General features: G+C 42.1%; 2 protein-coding genes across 3 annotated transcripts in view; both read right to left on the bottom strand.

The window, feature by feature from the left end:
• Window positions 1-3,081, bottom strand: part of LOC139022894 (SLAIN motif-containing protein-like) — a 21,826-nt gene extending 18,745 nt beyond the window's left edge. The window contains exons 1-3 of the mRNA XM_070434474.1: window positions 1,885-3,081; window positions 1,570-1,709; window positions 1,294-1,443 (exon numbers count right to left, since the gene is read on the bottom strand). Coding sequence (XP_070290575.1) covers window positions 1,294-1,443; window positions 1,570-1,709; window positions 1,885-2,357 — 763 coding nt within the window. The 5' untranslated portion in view covers window positions 2,358-3,081. The remainder of the gene's footprint in view (window positions 1-1,293; window positions 1,444-1,569; window positions 1,710-1,884) is intronic.
• A 375-nt stretch (window positions 3,082-3,456) lies between these two features.
• Window positions 3,457-22,750, bottom strand: LOC111950293 (ribose-phosphate pyrophosphokinase 1). Of its 2 annotated transcripts, none has more exons than XM_023967759.2 (7): window positions 22,416-22,750; window positions 11,088-11,271; window positions 10,709-10,807; window positions 7,677-7,801; window positions 7,192-7,365; window positions 6,832-6,991; window positions 3,457-5,591 (listed from the first exon to the last, which is right to left on the bottom strand). In XM_023967759.2, the coding sequence occupies exons 1-7, from the start codon at window positions 22,535-22,537 to the stop codon at window positions 5,499-5,501; spliced, it is 957 nt and encodes a 318-aa protein (XP_023823527.1). In that variant the 5' UTR covers window positions 22,538-22,750; the 3' UTR covers window positions 3,457-5,498. The 2 variants fall into 2 exon arrangements, with proteins under 2 accessions (XP_023823527.1, XP_023823526.1); XM_023967758.2 differs by having other exon boundaries at window positions 11,082-11,271; window positions 22,416-22,742.
• Window positions 22,751-23,250: the final 500 nt, after the last annotated feature.

Genomic DNA, 23,250 nt, shown 5'->3' with positions numbered 1-23,250 from the left:
TACAACTTGATTGGAGTCCACCTGTGGTAAATTCAATTGATTGGACATGATTTGGAAAGCCACACACCTGTCTATATAAGGTCCCACAGTGGACAGTTCACGCCAGAGCAAAAACCAAGCCATGAGGTCAAAGGAATTGTCCRTAGAGCTCKGAGACAGGATTATGTCGAGGCACAGATCTAGGGAAGGGTACCAAAACATTTCTRAAACATTGAAGGTCCCCAAGAACACAGTGGCCTCCATCATTCTTAAATGGAAGAAGTTTGGAACCACCAAGACTCTTCCTAGAGCTGGCCGCCCAGCCAAACTGAGCGATCAGTGGAGAAGGGCCTTGGTCACTCTGACAGAGCTCCAGAGTTCCTCTGTGGAGATAGGAGAACCTTCCAGAAGGACAATCATCTCTGCAGCACTCTACCAATCAGGCCTTTATGGTAGTGGCCAGACAGAATCCACTCCTCAGTAAAAAGCACATGACAGCCCGCTTGGAGTTTGCCAAAAGGCACCTAAAGGACTCTCAGACCATGAGAAACAAGATTCTCTGGTCTGATGAAACCAAGATTGAACTATTTGGCCTGAATGCCAAGCGTCACGTCTGTAGGAAACCTGGCACCATCCCTACGGTGAAGCATGGTGGTGGCAGCATCATGCTGTGGGGACGTTTTTCAGCAGCAGCGACTAGAAGAAGTCAGGATCGAGGGAAAGATGAACGGAGCAAAGTACAGAGATATCCTTGATGAAAACTTGCCACAGAGCGCTCAGGACCTCAGACTGGGGTGAAGGTTCACCTTCCAACAGGACAATGACCCTAAGCACACAGCCAAGACACCGCAGGAGTGGCTTCGGGACAAGTCTCTGAATGTCCTTGAGTGGCCCAGCCAGAGCCCGGACTTGAACCCGATCGAACATCTCTGGAGAGACCTGAAAATAGCTATGYAGCGATGCTCCCCATCMAACCTGACTGAGCTTGAGAGGATCTGCAGAGAAGAATGGGAGAAACTCCCCAAATACAGGTGTGCCAAGCTTGTAGCATCATTCCCAAGTAAAGGGTCTGAATACTTATGTAAATATTGCAAAAAAWWYTAAAAASCTGTTTTTGCTTTGTCATTGTGGAGTATTGTGCGTAGATTGATGAGGGGGAAAAAACTATTGAATCTATTTTAGAATAAGGCTGTAACGTACATTTTTGGTGGAWAAAGTCAAGGGGTCTGAATACTTTCCGAATGCATGTACAGGCACCCATGGGAGAGAACAGTTTTACGAATTGGGAATTGTTTTCTCCAGATTGCACCCTACCTGAGCTGTTAGGTTTGTTGCTTTGTTGACTTCTGTCAGTTGATCTGTGGTACCGAGGGGAAGGTGAGCCCATGCAGAGATGGCCAGTGTCAGGGAAGGCTACAGGACGTCTGTGGGAGCGACTGCTAAAGATACTCCTCCATCTCGTCTCTAAAGGAAAGAATAAGGAAATTAAATGAATAGGAGTTACCTGTTCAAGATGATAAAGCATTATGGCCACTTTTAGTCTGTGTCCATTTGTGTGAGAGAGATTGTAATATACTGTGCAGTACTTACTTTGGTCCAGGATATTAATTAGTGTGTGACATGCCACCTCTGTTTCAGGGCTGGGGTTGTCCAGGACCTGTCTGCACCACTTTATAGGGGACTCATCACTTCTCTCAGCAGATGCCCCTTTCTTGGGTGACTCATATAACCTAATAATGAATGAGAGATTCTGCTTAAATACTCTCAATTATAATTAAGCAACTGAGGTATTAAAAAAGGTGGTTTGCAAAGGCATGGACAAAAATGTTGCCTAAAATAGTGAAGTTGCAAATTCTTGACACTATACAGTTTAGAGTTTTATCAACAAATTGTGCGGGTACCTACCAGCTCACTTCATTCTCCACCTCACAACACTCCTCTAGGTCCAGGAGGTCCACTAGCTCCAGAGAAGACTGCTCTGCTCTCTTCTCTGTGTCCCTGACCACCAGCTCCTCTGACCCCATGCATCCTTGCCTGTGTGTCTCCTCCAACATGTCACTGTGGGGCAAGTGTGTATAACAGCCATCATATACGTGTCCATCCTGCCTCACTAGTGTATCTCTGGGGCTTTCAAGAGGTGGAGATATACCATCCCCACCGTTGACCTCTGCTGGTTCAGGGTCTGGCAAATCACAGCAGTTTAGATGTTCTTCCAGCGAAGAGGGACAGCTGATAAGCACACCAGAGAGAGACTGGTTTTTGGTGTTGATATTTCTTCGCCTCTCGGTTAGAAATTCATTTTGAATTTCCAGTCTCCGCACTAATTCATGTAACTTTCGAACTTCTACCAGCTCCAGTGCAGCAATGTCCTGCTCCATCCCGATATCCGGCCTAAACTGCTCTCCAATTCTCCAGTGTTCTTCACTTTTCACTGACTGAAAAACAACACTACTTGACCACACTGAAAAATAAAAAGCAGCTGAATTATAGACTAAATTCAGAACACAAATCAAACATTTCTTTCAAAGTGACATCAAGTAAATGCGATATTATCAATGTCCAAAGTAGCTCTCAAAATGTAGAGCCACTGAATAATGTTACCTCCACTACACTCAGTACTGACCCAGATTTGCAGGAGAGACTCAACAGCTTGGATGGCTTTAAAGCAGTGTCAGGGTCTTATGTGGATTAAAGAGTCGACAAGCTGCCTCTGAGAAAGGATCAGACTTGGTGACAACAGCAGTCATAAGTGATGAGTATCGTTAATGACTTGCTAGCAATCACACAGGAGAAGTCAGATCACACACCAGTCACTCATCAATCTTGTCCTCGGCCAAAATAAACCCCTAACGTTACTTGGCCAGCCAGCCTGTACTGTAGCAGATCCGATAGTGTTGACCTCTAATAAAACCGTCCACTGGGACTACTTGTCAAGACATTTTGAAATGACCAAGTCAAGGATATAAGGAGGGGTTAACCGTCTTGATTTATTCATATAGCTTGCTTATATACTACATCTCAACATAGCCTACAAGACTGAAAATACTAKCTAGAGCACACATTTAGCTAGTACAGTACCTAGCTACAGTAACGTCAAAGTAAAAAAAAGTTAGCTAGCGATATAAAGKTCCGGTTTAATTCATATCTAGCTAGCTAATGCTCGTATTCCAACAAAAMTAGCTACGTTATATACCGACACTTGGATACATGGCTACATTAGTACAAAAAAATTTGCCTTTGTTTGATAGGGATTTTTCCATACCACCCACAAGACAAGGACCACAATCATGTTGTTGCCTGGCTTGCTGGCTGTTGTTGATAACGGTAACCAACGGCCGAAGAAGCTCCCCCAGCGTTCCATTGTGATATAATTATTCTGTTAGCAGCGCCAGGTAGGCTTCATAACTACTGCTGTGGACACCTTGCTTCACTCATTATTTGGTAGTAGGCATGCAGTGTTTTTGTGTGATGCATCTATCCCAAAGGAAATGGTTTTATTATACATCAAGGGAATACAATGCATACATATGAACAAAACAGGGACTTTAGACTAAGCCCTCTGACTGCCAAATTCCCCACTCCCAGGTCGTTAATTTGAATTGCATAGATAAACACATTTTTTTTTTTTTTTTTAATCTATTCAAAGTTCCAGATAAAATTTTATTGTTCCAAATTCATAACCCAATACATTCATTTCTTGTCTCGATGTTGTGGAGAAGGCAGGAAATCTTATGGAAACAATATTAAATCTGGCACATTTTCACTTTAAGGCAACAGGGATCCTCAAATCAATCAAGAGGTGTCAGAGTAGGTTTAAAGAGCTATAATCTCAGCTAAAATCAGACACATTTACACACATTACACACATTGGCTTAAACAGTAAAATCAGATTCGATTCTGGGGTATAATGGTCTTGGTATGGATTGCTTTTACCGACTCTTGAAGCAGCTACAGCCGTGTTTGAGCGTTATAGGACGGACTGACAATACTTAATACTCGAAAGAAAAAGATGTAAGCAGGCCTTACACATGGGCAGGCTTTAAACTACACAAGCCATTGTTTTCGAAATAGACTGAACTGAAGTTTTGAAAGGGTGCATGCTACCCCACGTGGCGAGTGCCCTTAGGCTTCCCGAATTTTAGCGTGAAAGTTCATATAATTTAAACTTCCCAATACCGCTACGCAAAACCACTTGGATTCGTAAAGCTCAAATAATGTGACAGCTACATTAGGCTCCATGCACTACACGCCTTATTGCTTGATTTATAAAATATGGCAGATGTGCATGATATTGAATCACATTCATTAGGTAGAGGTAAATACCAAAATAAAAGGAAACACTTGAGTGAATGAGCGATTCAAAGTATATTGAAAGCAGTTGCAGCCACATAGATGGAGTTTGAGTTAATTACGCAATTAAAACATCCCATCATGCTTAGGGTCATGTACAAAAATGCCCCGTTTCCCATTATTTTGGCTACCATGTCTAAAAGATATCTCAGTGACTTTGAAAGAGGGGTCTCAAAKGAGCATAGAGGGTTTAAAGGGTCTCAMCCCGATTCAACACTTATGGGAGATTCTGGAGCAGTGCCTGAGTGTTTTCCACCACCATCAAGAAAACACCAAATGATGGAATTTCTCGTGGAAGAATGGTGTCGCATTCCAATAGAGTTCCAGAGACTTGTAGAATCTACRCCAAGGCACATTGAAGCTGTTCTGGTGGCTCGTGGTGCCCCAACGCCCTATTAAGACACTATGTTGGGGTTTCCTTTATTTTGGCAGTTACCTGTATGTGTGCACTGCAAGTCATGCTTTGATTACAACTACATAAAAATCATGCAACTAAATATTAAAATCATAGTATCAACACACCAAGGCATAGAACTAAGGACACTTGTAATTGGAACTGCAAACACGTCCTAGAATATAGCTTGAAAAACAAAGGCATAAAAACTACTAAAGTCTAACTAAAGCGTAGATGTAAACAGTACACAATGCTTTGTTGTTGAACTGTGTAAACGCAGAGTTCTATCAGTACAAGCATCTCAAAATTATAACATTATCTAGGAAATGCAAGTGGATAGACCGCCTTGCAGCGGAAAAAACAGATCAGTAACATAAAATAACAAGCTCATTAAACATAACGCCATATTGGCGTGAACATTTCTCTCAAAATGGCTGTCARCAGCAATGTAAACTAGAGCTTTTCAATCTTGTAGTACACAATGCCTATGTGAAACAACATGGCAGACAATGCCAATATGAAACAGCCTGGCATATTAATACACCAATTAACTAAAATCTTCATTTGGTAAGTCAAAAGGTCAAACCAGTTGATAGCCAGTGCACTGTAACAGAATATTGGCAAGGAGCTTTTTTTTTTTTTTTAATTGACCCCACAGTATTTCCTTCCTTCCTGAGATGGGGAATAAATGGATGGGCTGAGATGGTGGTGCTCCAGACAYCCGTCCTTTGGTACAGGTTTCCAGTGAAAGCAGGGTGGGGTTGTTCATGGGATGTTACAAGGGAACATGGCTGAAGAGATACGACACTGACTCGCCGTTGTGTGTCCGGCGAATAGCCTCAGCCAGAATCATGGAGATGTCAATAACCTGAAAGGATGAGTGGGGGGGGGAAACAAATGTATAAATCAAATTATCACCCAAACTTATTTCCCCCACAGATAAAAATTTCAAACCACAATGAAAGCAATTGGTTAACGAAATAACACCACCAGTAGGTCAGTGTTTCTGYTACAGTTACTTAGCTGTGGCKCTGCGCCACGGCAAAATCATTGCACAAAAAATTATGGAACAAAATGTTTTGCCAAGGCACACTTTGAAGATCCAGGATCAGTCCACATTTACTTCCTCTGCAAACAAAATGAGTAATGAATAGAACATTCAGACAACCCCATACTAGAATAGTTTATACATTTTTTGTCAGCATGTTTTTGTGTGTTCTACGCAAGATAAATATTCCTCGAGGCACAGTCAAGTTACAGGTGCCATAGGGAGTGAAACATGCATTCTGACAAGCAGTCAACGCACAACAATTCTTCCTAACGCGGGGAAAACAGGGGGATCCTAGCTTTYGATTCCTACTTTATTTATTTCTCATCTCCTAAATATGCATGAACTGCACCATTTTAAACCCTGAGTTTTTAGCAGTGGCATGGTTAAGCGTGTTACCACTCCACAATTTGCTGTTAGTGCATAGGGGAGTGGGGCTAAATGTAACACGGGTCAATTGTAGGGTAACTTGGGGTAAAACGCCATCATAACTCAAAATAATTTTKGGGGAGTGACTTCAATTTTGATGAGACAGATTTTTTGTTGAGTAGTGGCAACCGSGTGTGGTGGGGTCCTTTTTTTTWAAAGTCACCAGAACTGAGCTTAAGTCGTTCATAAATATTATAGAATCCCTATTACAAATTCTTCAAGAGGAAACACTGCAGTAACTAAACTCACAGATTTGGAAATGTTCAGAACAGTAAGGAGTTAGACAAYGCAATACACAGTAAGAATCAATCAAGCAGAAATGTAAGTAGTCCAGGCAAYATGCTGAGCCATTGAAATTAAGATTGTTGACAGCCTGCTGCTTAGGTAATCATTGAACATTGTTTGGACAAAGTTTGAAAGGTTTTCATGGGGTGGAGGGAGGTTGGTATGTGTGCTTRTACTGGTGTCATGTGATCTGTAATTTGTGAAAGAAAAACATTTGTCAAAACAACTCAACTTATCATTTTTGAAAATAATGGAATGTTTGTTTCAATTCCCCAAGTGATCTAAACTCTGCAACTACAAGGAAACATCAGGTGCTGAGCTCCTGTGATGAGCTTGGGATTCTAACCTGTATTTTTGAACAGTGTTTCATCTTATCCTCCTGAGGGATGGTATTTGTGACAACCACAGCCTCAAAACAGGCGTTGTTGATGCGGGTGATAGCAGGGCCTGAAAAGATCCCATGGGTCAAGATGGCATAGACCTTTGTGGCTCCAGCAGACACTAGCCTGGATATTCAGAAACAAAACATTTGGTTGAATCTCCACATTCTGTTTGTAAAGAATAAACTTTGCTATCCATACATTTTCTTTTCAGAGACTTCCTTAAAAACGGATGGAATAGCTCCGGTCTGTATTTGTTGTACATTTAAAAGATTGAATATTCAGTCTCTGTAAATGTATGTAGCTTAAACACAGTAGCGACTCACTTATCTGCAGCGTGGCAGATGGTGCCGCATGTGTCTGCCATGTCATCAACCAAGATGGCCACTCGGTCCTTCACGTCCCCCACCAGGACCATGCGGTCCACCTCGTTAGCCTTCTTCCGCTCTTTGTGGATTAGGGCGAAGTCCACATTCAGYCTGTCTGCTATAGAGGTGACCCTGCAAAGGGAATCCACAGATTGGTGAGGTTATGGTACTGCAGGTGATGTCAACCATTCCACAAAGTCACATCTATAGGAGGAAGGGAATATATAGTAAGACACAGGTTTATGATTCTATGATTAATCCAAGCACTGTAAGGACGGTATCAAAAATACTTTCCTGAGGTGAACTTGACAAATCCCTTAAATAATGAATTAAGCAAGAACAATCCTTTCAACAATGCTAATATTTCTAACAACTCAAATCTGTCCTTTTGACCCATTGCAATGATGAAGCATCTACAGGCCCATTGGCCTCCTCCAATCTACCTTTTGGCTCCTCCAGCATCAGGAGACACAACGGTGCAATTCTTCCACTCATTGATGTTCTCTTTGATCCATTTCAGCACAGCTGGCTCCGCGTATAGATTGTCCACGGGGATATCAAAGAACCCCTACAGAGGCATACAGTGAGCAAACCCGTGGTAAGATAAAGGATCACTAGTCAGTGTCTTCAAACGGCCTTACTTGCAACAGATTTTTGGAGAAACGTTCACGTGGCTCACTATTGACAGTATGTTGTTTAGAAACAAAACTGATGCACGCACCTCCTTGGGGCAATACAGATGGGGTTGACAACATGTAAACTATATTTTGATCCAAATGTTTATTAAAAACAAATAMATTTGCAAAATAAGCACTTAWACAGTTTACATGTTTACAAAGTAAGTCTCAAATAAATCGTAACAGATGTTAGTTAGCAAAATTGTCATATAGACGTGGCATAAGTCAAAATAAGACATGGTATCATGAACAAAATACTAGTGCGGCGGAAATAACTTAATTTGAGTGGTTTTTCGGTTATTAAACAACTAATTGACTAACGTCGGTTCAATTTCACTGAACAAAAATGATAAAACATGTTAAGTGTTGATACCATGTTTCATGAGCTGAAATAAAAGATCACAGAAATGTTCCATACAAATGCTTATTTTTCTTTAAATTGTTACCAAATTTGTTTACATCCMTGTTAGTGAGCATTTCTCCTTTGCCAAGATAATCCATCCACCTGACAGGTGTGGCATATCAAKCTGATTAAACAGCACGATTATTACACAGGTGCACCTTGTGCTGGGGACAATAAAAGGCCACTAAAATGTGCAGTTGTGTCACTCAACACAATGCCACAGATGCCTCAAGTTGAGGGGGCGTGCAATTGGCATACTGACTGCAGGAATATCCACCAGAGCTGTTGCCAGAAAATGTTATCAATTTCTCTACCATAAGCAACCTCCAATGTCGTTTGAGAATTKGGCAGTGTGTCCAACTGGCTTCACAACCGCAGACCACGTGTAACCACGCCAGCCCAGGACCACATCAAAATTCTTCACTTGCGGATCAACRGAGACCATCCACCCAGACAGCTGATYAAACTGAGGGTTTGCACAACCAAATCATTTCTGCACAAACTGTCAGAAGCATTCTCAGGGAAGCTCATCTGTGTGCTTGTAGTCCTCACCAGGGTCTTGACCTTAGTGCAGTTCAGCATCGTAACCGACTTCAGTGGGCAAATCCTAACCGTCGATGGCCACTGGCACGCTGGAGAAGTATGCTCTTCGYGGATGAATGCCGGTTTCAACTGTACCGGGCAGATGCAGACAGCATGTGTGGCGTCAGTTTGCTGATGTCAACGTTGTGATTTCCMCATGGTAGCGGTGGAGTGATGGTATGGGCAGGCATAAGCTACGGACAAYGAACAATTGCATTTTATCAATGGCAATTTGAATGCACAGAGATACTGTCACGAGATCCTGAGGCCCATTGTCGTGCCATTCATCCACCACCATCACCTCATGTTTCAGCATGATGCACGGCTCCATGCCACAAGGATCTGTACACAATTCCTGGAAGCTGAAAATTTCTCAGTTCTTCCATGACCTGCATACTCAGACATGTCACCCATTGAGCATGTATGGGATGCTCTGGATCAAGGTGTACGACACCGTTTCAGTTCTTGCCAATATCCAGCAACTTCGCACAGCCATTGACGAGGAGTCGGACAACATTCCACTKGCCAATCAACAGCCTGATCAACTCTAAGTGAAGGAGATGTGGTGCGCTGCATGAGGAAAATATGGTGGTCACACCAGATACTGACTGCTTTTCTGATCCAAACCCCTACCTTTTTTTTAAGGTACAGTATATGGTGACCAACAGATCCATATCTGTATTCTCAGTCATGTGAAATACTTAGATTAGGGCCCAATGCATTCATTTCAATTGACCGATTTCCTCATATCAACTGTAACTAAGTAAAATCTTTGAAATTGTTGCAAGTTAGGTTTATATTTTTGTTCAGCGTACTTGAAYCCCATTTAGTTCGGGCGGGTTTTGTGAACCCAATGCAACATTTATCTAGAGACATCAAATCATTCATGAGAGAAATGAAGTCAAGAACTATATGGGATGCTGGGCTGAAGGGAGTTGTAGATTTCATTAATAAATATTCAACCTAGTTCAGCACAGAACCGTGGTAGTTAACTACAATGACCATAATCCATTGTGCCAGTTCTTTTCCGGCTCGGACAGATTGGTTCACTGATGCCTGCTATGTTAGGTTAGATACACCCAAGACCACATGGGAGGAATGTAGACAAAACGACAAGAGGGATAGAGAGTTCGTGAAAGTATGCCTCATCTACTTTGAAGAACTAGMAAAATGATTATCAGACAGCTCTGCAGCATACTYAGGCCGGCTGGCCTAGCTAAATAGGATGACTAAAGACAGTACAGTATGGGGAGAACAGAGATAACGTTAGATGGTTTTCTGGCTGGCTGCTACTGCCTGAGCAGTGATGAGATGACTTTTAGGAATGGGGGAAAAAATATTCCTTGGTGGACCTGACAGAGAAGCGAATATTTTCAATGTTTTGGCAATTGAATGTTCACCATTTTTGACTGGCTTTTACATTAAAAAGCTCTAATCATTTTATAATGCATTTCATGTAAAATACAAAAACAAATATTGAAACTGAAAACCATGAGTATTTTGTAATAATCGAACCAAAACCAAACMGACTTCAAAAAGCTCTTATTTCTCAGCACTACAAAAACACATTTATCTGCAACCAACCACCCCACATAGCAGCTTCTTGTAATTGTTGCTTGACATCTGATCGCTCAGAATCATAACACAGCCTTCTACACTTGCGATGCGTGTGCATCATTTGTGACGTTGTCAGGCAACCCGTTTATAGTACTTAACTATCTCATAGCCTAATCAATCATTTGTACTTCTTAGTTGTCACACTAGTGACTGCAATATAGATAGAACAAACCAAATAATGTGCCAGAAGGCTCACCTGTATCTGCGAGGCGTGCAGGTCCATGGTGATTATGTGATCGGCTCCTGACACTGACAACATGTTGGCCACCAGCTTTGCAGAGATGGGAGCCCGACTCTGTTTAGAAAAACATTGCTAATCTCTATTCTCATACAATGCATGCAGAAAGTCCATTGAGAAAATGCAATTAAAACAATTTACTAAGAGGGAGACCCATCTCCTTTCTGAATTAGCTTTGGCAGTTATATTCTAATCAACCAAATTGGTTTGCCCAATATGGCATTTCTGTGAAGCAGTCAAATGTATGAAATCAAAGCAAATAGACTGATTTATATGGAGTGTGAAGTGTGTTGATGCTGTGAACAGAACAAACTATTTAAGTTTCCCTCACCCCCACCTTGTCCTTCTTGTCTTGTCTTGCATATGGGAAACAGGGGATGACAGCCGTGACTCGTGAGGCAGAGGCAATCTTACAGGCATTGATCATGATGAGGAGCTCCATTAAGTTATCATTAATCTCACCACAACCACTCTGGACAATGTAGACATCCTCTCCTCTGACACTCTCCCCGATCTCCACGCTGCAGGATCAAATCATAGACTGTCAGACAGTAGGCTATACATGGTGACAGGTAGAGAACATGAAGACCAATCTGTTAATGTACATAAATCATGGCATCATGGGCTTCCAGGTCAATAGACAAAAACACTCAAYGAATGATCCATATATTCACACCCAAAAAAAAAAAGAGGGAAAAAATGCTGTTCGAAATGTTAAAACCCCTCTCRCGCGCACTCTCAATAAAATCAACTATATGTAGGCCACTAAGATTGTGTGATGCTTTAAGCAAACGGTGATTCAATAATTAAGACAAATGACTCAAGAGGGAGCCAGAGATCAAGATAGTCTAACCAGCAGGGGAAAAAACGGTTCCCGAACCACCACCTCCAACTGGCATTCGCAGATTCTGCCATTATGCTCCCRAAGTTTCCRATAATAGGTTACACCAGGTTACACCATTCCATTTGGAATGCCAATTTATCTTACCCTTTCTAACGATCTGCTCGCCAGTTATGATTTTCATATGCACATTTGTGGAAGCRTTTCATTTATTTTATAATAAAGTCTATGTATCGCAAAATCATTGTCATGTATATAATTTTTATTAATCACAAATGAATTATACAAATCTAAAAGTAACTATTGCCATCTATGTAAAAATAGCCTACATAAAGTCAACAAATAAAAACATTGCAGCCAGCAGTAACAAATATCCTGATAAAAAGAAATCACATGGCCTGTCTGCAACAAACTTGAAACATTGTATCAACTAGATCCAGCCACAAGCTTGCACAAATAAGCTTAAGACATTGTATAAAATATTCTGGACYCTCAGAGTTCTGCCAGTGAGTTTCAGACAGACACAGATGTAGGCTATTTGCACTAGAGATAAGAAGCAATCAGGTAAGACAATTTTATGGTGTTTCCACCGGATCAGAGCATGACTCTTCCCCCCCACCCCCTTCACTCCAAGTGGTTATCGAAAGGGAGAGAGCTGGAAAGATTTTTCAAATAGGCTACATTCCAGTGAACAAAAATATAAACGCAACATGTAAAGTGTTGGTCCCATATTTCATGAGCTGTATTATAAAAGATCCCAGAAATGTTCCAAACAGCCTGATCAACTCTATGCAAAGGAGATGTGTCTGCATGAGGCAAATGGTGGTCACACCAGATACTGACTGGTTTTCTGATCCACGTCCCTACATTTTTTTTTTTTTGTATCTGTGACCAATAGATGCATATCTGTATTCCCAGTCATGTGAAATCCATAGATTTGGGCTTAATGAATATATTTAACATTTACTGATTTCCATATATGAACTGTAACTCAGTAAAATCATTGAAATGTTGCATTTATATTTTTGTTCAGTATAAAATTACTTGCTGTTTGAGGTGAAGAAAAACWTACTTTTAGAAGTTCCTCAGCTCATTAGTGGTGGTGAGTATAGACAGACATGCTATCAGATCTCCACATTTATAAGCCTACATTTGTGCRCAGGCCAGGTAGCCTAGGCCTACTTCTATGCGTATTCAGGTGGGCATCCTTAATCAACATTGACAGGAACACTCCAAACAAAACAATGAATAAATTGACAAATYGTAAATGGAACAAAATAAACCAAAACTTGTTTCTCACAAGTGTAGCCTAGGTTGTGCRCTCTGCAAACAGCGTGTCAACTCTGAAAATGGGAACTGTAAAAGACTAATAATAATGAATGCATTAACCGAAATTAAGTTAACCAAACAAACATTGTAGGTTACAAATTATGGGAATTAACAGTAAATGTACTACTGGTGGTATTGGTGTTCCCATCCCCGCGGCCTCCGCAATGGATTAGTCCACTGAAACAGGCGTCAACCATTTTTTGCAACTGCTCAACAAAAAAATCTCAGGTCGACCAACAGCCCATCGACCAGTCAACTAAATGGGGTCAGGCCTAATTCACAGTCATACATTCCTGTCCTAACAACTATTCTGTCGTTTAAAGCTGCAATATGTAATTGTTTGGGTGACCCAACCAAATTCACATAGAAATATGAGTTATAGATCRGTCACTCATTYAATGCAAGACTAAGGAGCAGTAAATATCTGTTTGTGGACATTTTCTATGCTTTCCATTCTTACATTTTCTGCATCTTTTACTTTTCAGTTTTGTACACCAGCTTCAAACAGCYGAAAAATACAATATTTTGTTATTGAAAATATATTTTGCAGCGGTTTAGATGGTAGTGACTATTTTATACATTGCTTGTCAAACTGTGGAGTTTGAACAACCCTATGGATGTCAACACTATTATTACAAACCTCCAGGTAAACCAATTCCTCAGGCTTTTTACATCTCAAARGGCACTTGTTACTTATACCCGGCCACGGGTAAGCAAGTCAAAGACTACTGGATCATGGGATTTTATATCACTAATAGGAACAGTACAACAACTCACGAGTAGCAAGTAATATGGCAATATGAAAAGATAAGTTGTCTTATCAAAACTATTTCAATTATGTTGGAGGGAAAATCAGTTGTTGCAAATAGAGCACATCAACTACCCTAACTAGAGCAGTGGTTCCCAACCCTTTCCGGTTACAGAATTTTGCAGAGTACACCCTCATGTGCATTTTACCAGTAGAGCTATGGTCTTTTGTAGCCCAAAGGACACCAGATGACGGTATTGAGTAGTGTCATCTTACCGTCCAATGCATTGTAAGCAGCCTGCAATACATTTCTCTCTCTCATGGACCGGTTCGTACTTAAAACATGCTGCATAGGCTTCAATTTCCTAAACTTTATTTAATGGTAAGAAGACGGGGGGAAATAATAAACAGGGAAAATATGCATACTTTCCTTATGAAACACCATTTTCTGCCACTATGCTAGTGGCTAAATGCAAATCCCGGATGTTGTGTATCGCGTTTGTCAATCAGGTCTTTATTCACCCATAACACTAATGCGATACAGTGCTGCGTTAGGTGAAGAGTACTGGTATTGAACCGAGATATACATTTTGGGGCCGAGTATCAATAATCCAGAATCTTTCCACTTAGACCAAATAAAACAAAATACCAATAGCGGCCTTTAATCATTTAGTACAGTTAAATAGTTAACACACACACAGCCGTCTAAGCCACAGAATCTCAGTGCAAGAGGTGTCACTACAGTCCCTGGTTGAATACAGGCTGTATCACATCCGGCCGTGATTGGGAGTCCCATTATTTATTCTAAATATGCATGATCCACCAATTGTAACCTTCTACATCACTTTCAAAGACGTACTTTTATTTTGAAGGCAAACCGCAAATTCAACCATTGTGCTAATCCTTACAAGGATTCCTAAATCATTGCTAAGAATAGTGAAAATGACTGCAGTTTCTACTGGTCTATTGTTGTCTACATGGGTTGTAGTTGGTGTGCAGCTAGGTACCAAGCTAGCTTGCTACCCGAAAGTTTGGGGGGGGGGGGAGTCGAACAATAATGCTTTATTACCACGCGGTATTGTAAACACATCGTTTGTGGCCAGTGTTTGCAGACTTTATTGTACAGCTTTGACAGTGCTACTGATAGTAGTGGTGGCGCTTGGCTTGCACGTGCAAATTCAGAACACATTCTATAATAGAACTGTGTTATTTGACATGTCAAATTAAAAGCTTATTTAACCCATCAAATAGTGTTATTGTCAAATAGTGTTATTTGACGTGAATATTTTTGACACACAAAGACCCAAACAGCGTTCCATAGTATGTATCTCATGAAGCTAATATTGTGTAACTCCGGTAGGGCAACATTCGAACAATAGTGCACTTGATAATGTACCGGTGCTTGACCGGCGTGAAAGCCAACATCACCACGACAGAACGGTTGATTGTCAAGTGCAATGAAATCCATTATCTTGGCGTTAATGGATTTTGCGCTTTGAGTTGTCTCGCTGAAATGTTCTTACTCTTTCAAATGACTGCTCGATCCACACAGCAGACATTGTGGGCTAGGTTAGGAATGCTGTGTTGCACGTGTAGCGCAATATATGTTCAACGATATATCGTGCATCCCTAGTTAAGAGGTGTGCTGATTGTCATACTCGTATCCGTTTTATCCCACTTCATACTCGTAATCGGAGTTACTTGTGATCGGAAAACCTGGAAGTGTGTTTTAAATGCCGGTAAAGCCTATACCTGAAGTGCAGTGATGAGAATTATCAGAGTGCATCGTTATGTTCCTTCACACACATTGTACAAAGGTAAACAACACCGACAGATGACAATGCATATGATTTACATAGTCCTATTCAATTACCAACAGAATAGGCAAATAAAAAGCCTATTGCATGGCTGAAATAAATATCGCAAGACTCTAGGACAGTTGTGGGACAACAGATCCCAAATGAATAAAAGCACTGCACATAATTTTTTACTTACCAGCAATGAGTCTGATGCAACAGATTAGAACATTTAACTTAAAATTATGACAAACTATTAGGCTACTTCTTCATATTGTAAGAGCAGCAATACACACACACACAGCAGTAGGCTATAAGCGCGAATGTTCCAAAATACAGTTAGCTAGAAAACACCGTTCTCCAAAGCACATCACAACTGCAAGCGGTTATATATGAGAGATGAAAATATCCTTGCAAAATGTAGAAAAGGGGAAGATCTAAAGATGCAAAAAATAGCATGGGTTGTTAATATGACTAGGATTGTGTCTTTGGCTGCTGGGAAACTAAATGAAGTTGAGAACATGAGAGAAACACTGGTTTCAATAGCATATGAGGAAGTGTTTATAAAATAATCCTTTTAACATTCCTATGGTCGGAACACGGTAAGTCATGCCTCAAAACGAGAGAGAAAGGTCCAGGTGTTAAACAATTATGCTTAAATTGTTTTTTAAACTATTTGACTTCTTGGTCAAATAGCCCTTACAGACTGGAGGTGTGTTGGGTCATTGCCTTGTTGAAAAACAAATGAGTCCCACGAAGCCCAAACCAGGCGGGATGGCGTATCGCAGCAGAATGCTGTGGTAGCTATTCTGGTTAAGTGTACCTTGAATTCTAAATAAATCACTGAGTGTCACCAGCAAAGCACCCCCACACCTCCTCCTCCATGCTTCAGTGGGAACCACACATGTGGATATCATTGGAACCAAAAATCTCAAAAGGACAGATTTCCACCGGTCTAATGTCCATTGCTCGCGTTTCTTGGCCCAAGCAAGTCTCTTCTTATTGGTGTCCTTTATTGTTCTGTTGCAGCACAGTTGATGTTGAAACTTTGACTGGTACTGTATATATGGAAAAGTACATTTWAAAATTTTGACCAGTCGATTGGTTAAAAAAAGACGACTTTCGGTCGACCTATATCTTTTTTCAGTCGGAYTCAATATCACCATCTGCCRGCCTTTGGAGAATRKTGCAATTGCGACCTGCATTCAGGGCGTTCCTGCATGGGAGAATTCCTGCATTTGCAGGAACCCCTCTTTATACATTAATTGGTCCATTTTTTTTTATTAGGACTCCGGTACACAAGCGGAAGGGCTCCAGTACAGTAGGTGGTGGTAATGCACCATAACGTTGAATGCAAACTGCTGATAAACTCCACAGAAGAGGCGAAGCGACATTAGCTAGGACTCCGGTACTAGGCTGGACACACRACATTTTTAACAATGCTTTTTTCTGATGAAAACCAGTTTATTGCATCTGCCGTGTAGCCCAGTTTCATAATATGGCCATATTTCCCAKCTGCTTGCTGTCGTTTTGAAGTAATCACGAAAAAACAAGCCTTGTTTTAGGGCACGTTTCACCCTGCCAGCTCCTATTAGTTCTATAGAGCACCGTGGCACCAACTCACCTCCCGGAAGTCTATTCCCAGCTTATTGTTCTACGTCACAATGCCTGCTTTGCTATTGTTGGCAATGAGACCCGCTCACATTGTTTATAAACCCAGCAAAAAAAGAAACGTCCCTTTTTCAGGACCATGCCTTTCAAAGATAATTCGTAAAAATCCATAACTTCACAGATCTTCATTGTAAAGGGTTTAAACACCGTTTCCCATGCTTGTTTAATGAACCATAAACAATTAATGAACATGCACCTGTGGAACGGTCGTTAGGCACTAAAAGCTTACAGACGGTAGGCAACTAAGGTCACAGTTATGAAAACTTAGGACTCTAAAGAGGCCTTTCTACTGACTCTGAAAAACACCAAAAGAAAGATGCCCAGGATCCCTGCTCATCTGTGTGAACATGCCTTAGGCATGCTGCAAGGGGGCATAAGGACTGCAGATGTGGCCAGGCAATAAATTGCAATGTCCGTACTGTGAGACGCCTAAGACAGCGCTACAGGGAACAGGACGGACAGTTGATCATCCTCGCAGGGCAGACCACGGTGTAACACCTGCACAGGATCGGTACATCCGAACCTCACACCTGCCGGGACAGGTACAGGATGTCAACAACAGCTGCAGTTTACACCAGGAACTCACAATCCTCCATCAGCGCTCAGACTGTTCGCAATAGGCTGAGAGAGGCTGGGCTGAGGGCTTGTAGGCCTGTTGTAAGGCATGTCCTCACCAGACATCACCGGCAGCAACATTGCCTATGGGCCACAAACCCACCGTTGCTGAACCAGACAGGACTGGCAAAAAGTGCTCTTCACTGACGAGTCGCGGTTTTGTCTCACCAGGGGTGATGGTCGGATTCACGTTTATCATCGAAGAATGAGCGCTGCACCAAGGCCTGAACTCTAGAGTAGAGGTCGACCGATTATGATTTTTCAACGCCGATACCGATTATTGGAGGACCAAGAAAGCCGATACCGATTAATCGGCCGATTTATTTTATTTGTAATAATGACAATTACAACAATACTGAATGAAACACTTATTTTAACTTAATATAATACATCAATAAAATCAATTTAGCCTCAAGTAAATAATGAAACGTGTTCAATTTGGTTTAAATAATGCAAAAACAAAGTGTTGGAGAAGAAAGTAAAAGTGCAATATGTGCTATGTAAGAAAGCTAACGTTCCAGTTCCTTGCTCAGAACATGAGAACATATGAAAGCTGGTGGTTCCTTTTAACATGAGTCTTCAATATTCCCAGGTAAGAAGTTTTAGGTTGTAGTTATTATAGGACTATTTCTTCTATACCATTTGTATTTCATTAACCTTTGACTATTGGATGTTCTTATAGGCACTTTAATATTGCAAGTGTAACAGTATAGCTTCCGTCCCTCTCCTCGCTCCTCCCTGAGCTCGAACCAGCAAGACAACGACAACAGCCACCATCGAAGCAGTGTTACCCATGCAGAGCAAGGGAAAAACTACTAGAAGGCTCAGAGCGAGTGACGTTTGAAACACTATTAGCGCACGCTAACTAGCTAGCCATTTCACTTCGGTTACACCAGCCTCATCTCGGGAGTTGATAGGCTTGAAGTCTAAAACAGCGCAATGCTTGACGCACAACGAAGAGCTGCCGGCAAAACGCACGAAAGTGCTGTTTGAATGAATGTTTTCGCGCCTGCTTCTGCCTACCACCGCTCAGTCAGATACTTAGTACTTGTATGCTCAGTCAGATTATATGCAACGCAGGACACGCTAGATAATATCTAGTATATATCATCAAACCATGTGTAGTAACTAGTGGTTATGATTGATTGTTTTTTATAAGATAAGTTTAATGCTAGCTAGCAACTTACCTTGGCTTACTGCATTCGCGTAACAGGCAGTCTCCTTGTGGAGTGCAACGAGAAAGAGGCAGGTGTTATTGCGTTGGACTAGTTAACTGTAAGGTTGCAAGATTTGATCCCCCGAGCTGACAAGGTGAAAATCTGTCGTTCTGCCCCTGAACAAGGCAGTTAACCCACCGTTCCTCGGCCGTCATTGAAAATAAGAATGTGTTCTTAACTGTCTTGCCTAGTTAAATAAAAGGTATTAAAAATTTGTTTTTTTTTTGTTTTTTTTATCGGCGCCCAAAAATACCAATTTCCGATTGTTATGAAAACTTGAAATCGGCCCTAATTAATCGGCCATTCCGATTAATCGGTCGATCTCTACTCTAGAGCGGATCGATTTGGAGGTGGAGGGTCCGTCATGGTCTGGGGCGGTGTGTCATCGGACTGAGCTTGTTGTCATTGCAGGCAATCTCAACGCTGTGCGTTACAGGAAGGGGATATCCCAGCCTCCCTCATGTTGGTACCCTTCCTGCAGGCTCATCCTGACATGACCCTCCAGCATGACAATGCCACCAGCCATACTGCTTGTTCTGTATGTGATTTCCTGCAAGACAGGAATGTCAGTTTTCTGCCATGGTCAGCGAAGAGCCCGGATCTCAATCCCATTGAGCACGTCTGGGACCTGTTGGATCGGAGGGTGAGGGCTAGGGCCATTCCCCCAGAAATGTCCGGGTATTTGCAGGTGCCTTGGTGGAAGAGTGGGGTAACATCTCTCAGCAAGAACTGGCAAATCTGGTGCAGTCCACGAGGAGGAGATGCACCGCAGTACTTAAAGCAGCTGGTGGCCACACCAGTACTGACTGTTACTTTTGATTTTGACCACCCCTTTGTTCAGGACACATTATTCCATTTCTGTTAGTCACGTCAGTGGCACTTGTTCAGTTATTCTCAGTTATTAAATCTTATGTTGATACAAATATTTATACACGTTAAGTTTGCTGAAATAAACACAGTTGAAAGTGAGAGGACATTTCTTTTTTTGCTGAGTTCAGTTCAAATGTAAACAACCCAAAATTAGGGTAAATATGGCATGTCTGTCTACTTCGCCAAATATCTCGCAGTGTGTATATGTCGATTTTTTCAAGTCGGACGTCATTTTAATCATGAGAATCTCCACTGTCTAATTGTGTAAGTTTGGGCAGCGAGCTCGGTTTTCATCAAATGCTAGTGTAACGGATGTGAAATGGCTAGCTAGTTAGCGGTGGTGCGAGCTAGCAGCCTTTCAGTCGTTACGTCACTTGCTCTGAAACCTAGAAGTAGTGGTTCCCCTTGCTCTGCAAGGGCCGCGGCCTTTTGTGGAGCGATGGGTAACGATGCTTCGTGGGGCGACCGTTGTTGATGTGTGCAGAAGGTCCCTGGTTCGCGCCCCGTGTCGGGCGCAGGGGACGGTCTAAAGTTAAACTGTTACATTGATGGCTGTTGACCCGGAGTCACTGGTTGCTGCAGAAAAGGAGGAGGTCGAAAGGGGGGTGAGTGTAACGGATGTGAAATGGCTAGCTAGTTAGCGGTGGGTGCGAGCTAGCAGCCTTTCAGTCAGTTACGTCACTTGCTCTGAAACCTAGAAGTAGTGGTTCCCTTGCTCTGCAAGGGCCGCGGCTTTTGTGAGGCGATGGGTAACGACGCTTCGTGGGTGACTGTTGTTGATGTGTGCAGAGGGTCCTGTTCGCGCCCAGCGTCTGGGGCGAGGGGACGTACTAAAGTTAAACTGTTACACTAGCCAAAATTGTTTTTGCCCTTGGAATGCTGAGCGCCCCCCATTGTTTTCCTCTGGAGAGGCATTCCGGTCTATTTCGCCAAATATCTCACAATGTGTTTATTTAGATTTTTAAATCAGGAGAATCTCCTCTTTGTAATTATGTAAGTCTGRGCAGCAAGCTCGTTTGTCATCATCAATAGTCAGAAGTTTTTTCCGTACTTTCTCATTACGCAGACATAAGCACAGTTGACACCATCGAGGTGCAGATGTTCACTGTATACACAAGTTTTTTTTTCTTTTCAGTTTTGTCAACAAACAGATTGTGGTAAAATTCAAAAGGGGAAAAAAWWKKGCCTTTTAGGCGAAATGSAATTCTAAGCATCACTCCAGTCAAAACGGGCTCTGCGAACGTTCAATTACATTCATTTGCTATGGGCTCGCGCTAGTGTTCCAGCTTAGCCAACATTCTTTCAGCAATTTTGACTTGTTCCATTGTCCAGCCTACCGGTACACAGCAGACGGGATAGGTAGCTAGCTAGCTAACGATAGATTGGGCACCGGTAGACAGTGTCCTTCGCCCCCGCCTGTCAGGTTACRTTTTCCCGCAGTTCTGTTATCGACGGCAGGTGTTCGGCAAGTGGGAGCGAAGGACACTGTGTTCTAGCTAGTTAGCTAGGACACCAGTACATAGCAGGCAGGATATGTAGTTCGCGTACTTCACCCCCGCCTGTCGGGCACTGCTTTCCCGGAGTTAGCAGGTTTTCGGCAGGCAGGATCGAAGGGAACGGTGTGCTAGCTAGCTACAATGTCTAATAGTACATAGTACCGGTAGATAGTGTCCTTCACMCCTGAAAAAAAGATGCAGGAATGGCCATATGCAGGAACTCCCAGGGCAACAATCACACACTATTGGGCCTTTGTGATAGGCCTCGAGTCATAATTATGGCTAAACCGCTACGATTAATGCAAACAATTATTAAAAACTGATTTGAAACCTAACCTTAACCACACTGCTAACATTGCGCCTAGCCCTAACCTTAAATTATGACCCCAATTTTTGTTTTAGGCTGTGGTAACCAGTGACAACCTGSGTATTGTTACTTTCCTCTTCCATTCTTGTTTTGGTCTAACATGCTGAGTGCTCATTGGCAGTAGTCCTTGACCAATCGCGTCATAGCACTGYTCATACTACAAGAAACATTATCAAACCATCATCCGACAAGGGTCTGGAAAACGTTACAGCCACCAWCCGCATGYCCTTCACCCGCTCAAACTACGCGAGTCCAGGAGTACTGATCTTAGTCCAAGTTAATACATAGAATTTCACCCCGATCGTTAAAATTCGTCTGGGACGGCAAAAAACGTGTTGYGTATGCCCGGCATTACAATAGTCCACATGGATTTTGGGAGTTGCAGTTCCAACGTTAGGCCTCCTGCCCTTACCGTCTCATTTTTTAAGTTAACAACAAATCTAAATAATGCTAGTTAGCTAGCTAGATTAGTTGTGGAACACGTTTGCAGTAAGCTAATTTAGTTAGCTAACTAACAACAATAACTACCACACTCACTCGCGCTTTCAATCGGCCATGTGGGCTAACTTTAGTTAGCTAGCTAACGTTACTGTATCCTAGCTAACAACCAAAGCAACATTCCCAGGCAAAACGTTCACCCACTGGTAAAATAACTAACCGTAGTTAGCTGGTACTCGGTCAAATATATGAATTGTTTAAAACACTTTTAACCTACCATGTCTCCTGGTTGCTGAATTTTTTGGTCACAACCTTCCCCAGCTCAAGTCCCAGGCGGTCAGAAATTTTTTGGCCAAGGTCCGGATGAGAGCTACCGCTGAATATCTTTATGTTAGGCATTTTGGAGGAATCSGGATTAAGTAACCAAACAACAGCCTCACATAAATACACGGCTAACAAGCAAAACAAGTTCGCTAGCTTCTCTGTATCTAACCCACCAACAGGAGACTAGAACTTGGGACGGTGACTCCTTTCCACTGTGGTTAAGTTTCAGCTGCCAAACGAGAATGAGTTGGGTCGTTGACTCAAGTCTTTTTCGGATTCTTTCTTCTTATTAATAAAATGTGTATTGTCGGATCGCAACCAACTGAAAGCTGCATACACCGCCACCTACTGTACTGGAGTGTGAGGACGACCTCTTCTTCTTCGATGAGGTTTACCGGTGGTTGGCATCCAATATCAATGGTGCATTACTGCCACCATCTGGACGGGGTATTGAATGAGAAAATTATAAAACTGAACGGGGAAAAACGACATCATATAAAATACCAAATTAGACACGTCAACTAACAAAACCCATCCCACTTCTTCAGTCACAGTCCACTCCAAAATACATCCTTACACAGGCTCAGAGGCCTGTGATGGCGGAACATTCACCGACAGGATTTMTTGCATGGCCTCGGCTGTGAAATCACAAAGATCCAAAAAAGGTACAGCTGCATTCACAATGATTCCAATTTTMTTCGACTTCTTCTCCACTTGTGCTGTACAGATTATGAACACTGCAATAAATAATACAAAGTCCACTTTTTTAACATGTAGCATTTCACTAT

Source organism: Salvelinus sp. IW2-2015, linkage group LG23, assembly GCF_002910315.2.
Source record: "Salvelinus sp. IW2-2015 linkage group LG23, ASM291031v2, whole genome shotgun sequence".
Taxonomy (NCBI): domain Eukaryota; kingdom Metazoa; phylum Chordata; class Actinopteri; order Salmoniformes; family Salmonidae; genus Salvelinus; species Salvelinus sp. IW2-2015.
The sequence above is the reverse complement of the archived record's forward strand: the minus strand, read 5'-3'. Positions and strand labels throughout refer to the sequence as shown.